The 3,295-nt window shown below is 40.6% G+C and overlaps 1 protein-coding gene across 1 annotated transcript; it reads right to left on the bottom strand.

Annotated features, from left to right (window-relative positions):
* Nucleotides 1–994: 994 nt before the first annotated feature.
* Nucleotides 995–1,933, bottom strand: LOC147735017 (olfactory receptor 5AR1-like). Its single transcript, XM_086953741.1, has one exon. The coding sequence runs from the start codon at nt 1,931–1,933 to the stop codon at nt 995–997; it is 939 nt and encodes a 312-aa protein (XP_086809867.1).
* Between the last annotated feature and the right edge of the window lie 1,362 nt (nt 1,934–3,295).

Here is a 3,295-nt window from a genome sequence, read left to right as displayed (position 1 = left end):
CGACATGGGCCCGAAGTACCTCAACAGCCGCCTCACTTTCCACACACCCACCCACCAGCTACAATCGGCCAGCCTCGCCCTCGCCGCCGTTCCACGCATCCGCAGAGCCACAGCTGGAGGAAGATCCTTCTCCTACCTGGCGGCCAAGACATGGAACTCCCTCCCAATCCACCTACGCCTGACCCAGGACCACCTCTCCTTCAGGAAACATCTCAAGACCTGGCTTTTTGAGCAGTAACGGACCCCTCCCCCCAGCTCCTCGAGACCCTCCTGGGTGAGTAGCGCACTATACAAATGAATGATTGATTGATTGATTGATTCCTTTCAAGCTGTCAACCATTTTTAGTTCCTTCATCGATTCTTGCGTTTTGACCAAGGAGTGAAAATATTGTCTTCTTTTAATGAGTGCCTTTCTAGTTTTCTTTAATGTTTTACTGAGTATATAAAGAACGTACACCACATATGATGAAGTTAAGCTTGATGTAGATTTGTCTTTGGTTGAAGGAGAATAAAGATCCTCCCATACACACCAACATCCATTGGAAGAAAGGAAAATCATAACATACATTGATGGAGTGAACAGGATTCACTCTTGCTGAACAAGGCCAATGTATTATGTGTGCCACAAACTGAGACAGAGTGATTGTCCCTTAGCAGCTTTCATTTCTGATGATGCCAGTTACAAGCAGCTTACTACTTTTTGAACTACTATTAAACCTGTTTGGTGCACTCCACGGCTCAAATATTCTTCATAACATATTAATGCAACTTACTAATTCAATGACAGTCAATTATGCATTGACGCCTCACCTAAAACCCCATTGAAAAATTCTGACAATAAATGATTGTTCAATAACCAAACATTTTGTACAAGGCTTTCAAGGCTAATTACTACTTCTTGGAAGAATATTGAAAATGTTTGCAATTTTCACTTACAAATGTTAGGAGGAATTCCTGGTTGACATTTGCAAGAAGGTAATTACATATCCATGAATTAATACTCAAACCATTTTTTGTTCATAATGTTTACCATTGCTCCCTTGACCTCGGTGTTCCTGAGACTGTATATCAGAGGGTTCAACATAGGGATCATGATTGTGTAGCACACTGACACCACTTTGTCCTGAGTCACAGAGTCACTAGAAGGCAATCTCATGTACATGAATAGAACAGTGCAATAGAACAAGGAGACAGCAATCATATGGGAGCCACAAGTGGAGAATGCCTTGCGCCTCCCTGATGTTGACGGGATCTGTATCATGGCAGACAGAATATAAATATATGATGTTACTGTGATCAGAAGAGTGGCAAAGCCAAGGACAAAAACTACAACAAAGATTACCGTCTCTCTGATGAATGTGTCGTTGCAGGACAGCTTCATCAGTGGAGGTATGTCACAATAGAAATGATCAATAACATTGGGGCCACAAAAGGAAGCATGGAAGGTGCACCCTGTGTGCACTGCTGCAGTAAGGAACCCTGCCAGATAGGCAGCAGTCACCAGCTGTATGCAAACACTTCTGCTGATAATGAGGTGATACAGCAATGGGTGACAGATGGCGGCATATCGATCATAGGCCATTGCTGACAGCAGATAGCACTCCATGCTTGCAAACACAGCAAAGAAGTATGTTTGCACCGCACATCCGGTGAAGGAGATAAGGTTCTTCCAAGACAAGAGTTCCTCCAACATTTTGGGAGTGATCACTGAAGAGTAGCAGAAATCTGACAGGGACAAATTACTGAGGAAAAAGTACATGGGAGTGTGCAGGCGCGGTGCAGTAAAAATTAGGGCAATTAGTCCAATGTTGCCCACCACAGTAATGATGTACACTATGAGAAACAGTAAGAAACATAGAATTTGCAGCTCTGGATCATCAGTGAGACCAAGAAGAATGAACTCCTTTACAGAAGTCTGATTACTTCTTTCCATGTCTTCATTCGGTGATTTCTGTAACGAAAGAGTTTAGATGTGGTTCATATTCGCGGAAAGTAGTTGTAAACCAGGCGAGAATACTTTGAGCGAGTCAGAAATCTAGTCAGATGAACACCTACATGTCTCTCAACCCCTAGCTAGAGCAAGAACTGAACCAGTTGCCCAGATGCCTCAAGAAATCAGCATTGATAATCGTGTGCAAAGGCTGAATAATAAAACCTCGTGGTATCAAGGCTCACTTTAAGTTTGCAGGACGAGATGAATCTTTACTTCAGAAGTCTTGGAGTTTAAAAAACAATACAAATGAAACAATTAATATATAAACCAATTTTTGCCAGAATAAGGCAGAAAATAACAAGTATGTTGAAGGTGAGTAAATAAAAATCACAGACGTCAAAAATATGTTTCTCAAGAAATAAACTTAGTGGGCCCGATTCACAGAATGAACTTAAGACTCAATCCTAAACTTACCACTATTTTGGTATTCACAGAATGCACTTACTACTTTTGGCATTCACAGAAGTTAGGATGTTGTCTTAAGTCTGTCTTAAGTTTGTCTTAAGACAAAGTTAAGACAAAATCCTAACTTCTGTGAATACCAAAAGTAGTAAGTTCATTCTGTGAATGCCAAAAGTAGTAAGTGCATTCTGTGAATACCAAAATAGTAAAAAGTTTAGGATTGAGTCTTAAGTTCATTCTGTGAATCGGGCCCTATGTAAGTCATTTACCTGTTAGAAGTAAAAGAGAGTGTGTACTAAAGGACATGGGTTTGGACTGTGGGAAAAGACAACTCAAAGGGAAAACGGTGGATTCATACCATGATTCCCATCACAATGCTGCATACTGTAGATGAAAAGGACTCGAGCTACCAAAGGATTAGAATTAGTTGAGTGAAGCAACATGACGCTGTGATTAAACTACATGCTTACAATAAGACACAACCTTTCTAAAAATAACTGTCGGGCCCCTTGATTTCCCCAGGCTACATTCATTTGGAACACTCTAAAGATCTTTGGAAGTATGAAAGACCTTTCTAAATGACAAACGCCTACCTTGCATCAACCTGCCATGCAAGTTTATTGTACAGCTTAAACTCGATCAAAGTGATGTCCTGAAGATCACAAGTCACTTGACCATGACCATATAGTAATCACGACTTCTCTCCTAATTTATAATGGGTTTTTTATATTTTCTTACGGATATGAATTTTATTTTAACATTGTCTGATGTGTGGCTCTATCTCGTTGCAGAGAGTTATCATTTATAGTAGTGGTAAAATAAACCAAATACAAATGTCAGGTGTGGTGAACTGTACATTCCTGGGTGCCTTTGTGGATGTTGTTCAAGGTGATACATGCA

This window comes from Lissotriton vulgaris, chromosome 1_2 (assembly GCF_964263255.1).
Source record: "Lissotriton vulgaris chromosome 1_2, aLisVul1.2, whole genome shotgun sequence".
In the NCBI taxonomy this organism is placed as follows: domain Eukaryota; kingdom Metazoa; phylum Chordata; class Amphibia; order Caudata; family Salamandridae; genus Lissotriton; species Lissotriton vulgaris.
The sequence above is the reverse complement of the archived record's forward strand: the minus strand, read 5'-3'. Positions and strand labels throughout refer to the sequence as shown.

Bases quoted from the DNA above. Each gene is read 5' to 3' on its own strand.
- LOC147735017 (XM_086953741.1), bottom strand. From the start codon at position 1,933: ATGGAAAGAAGTAATCAGACTTCTGTAAAGGAGTTCATTCTTCTTGGT.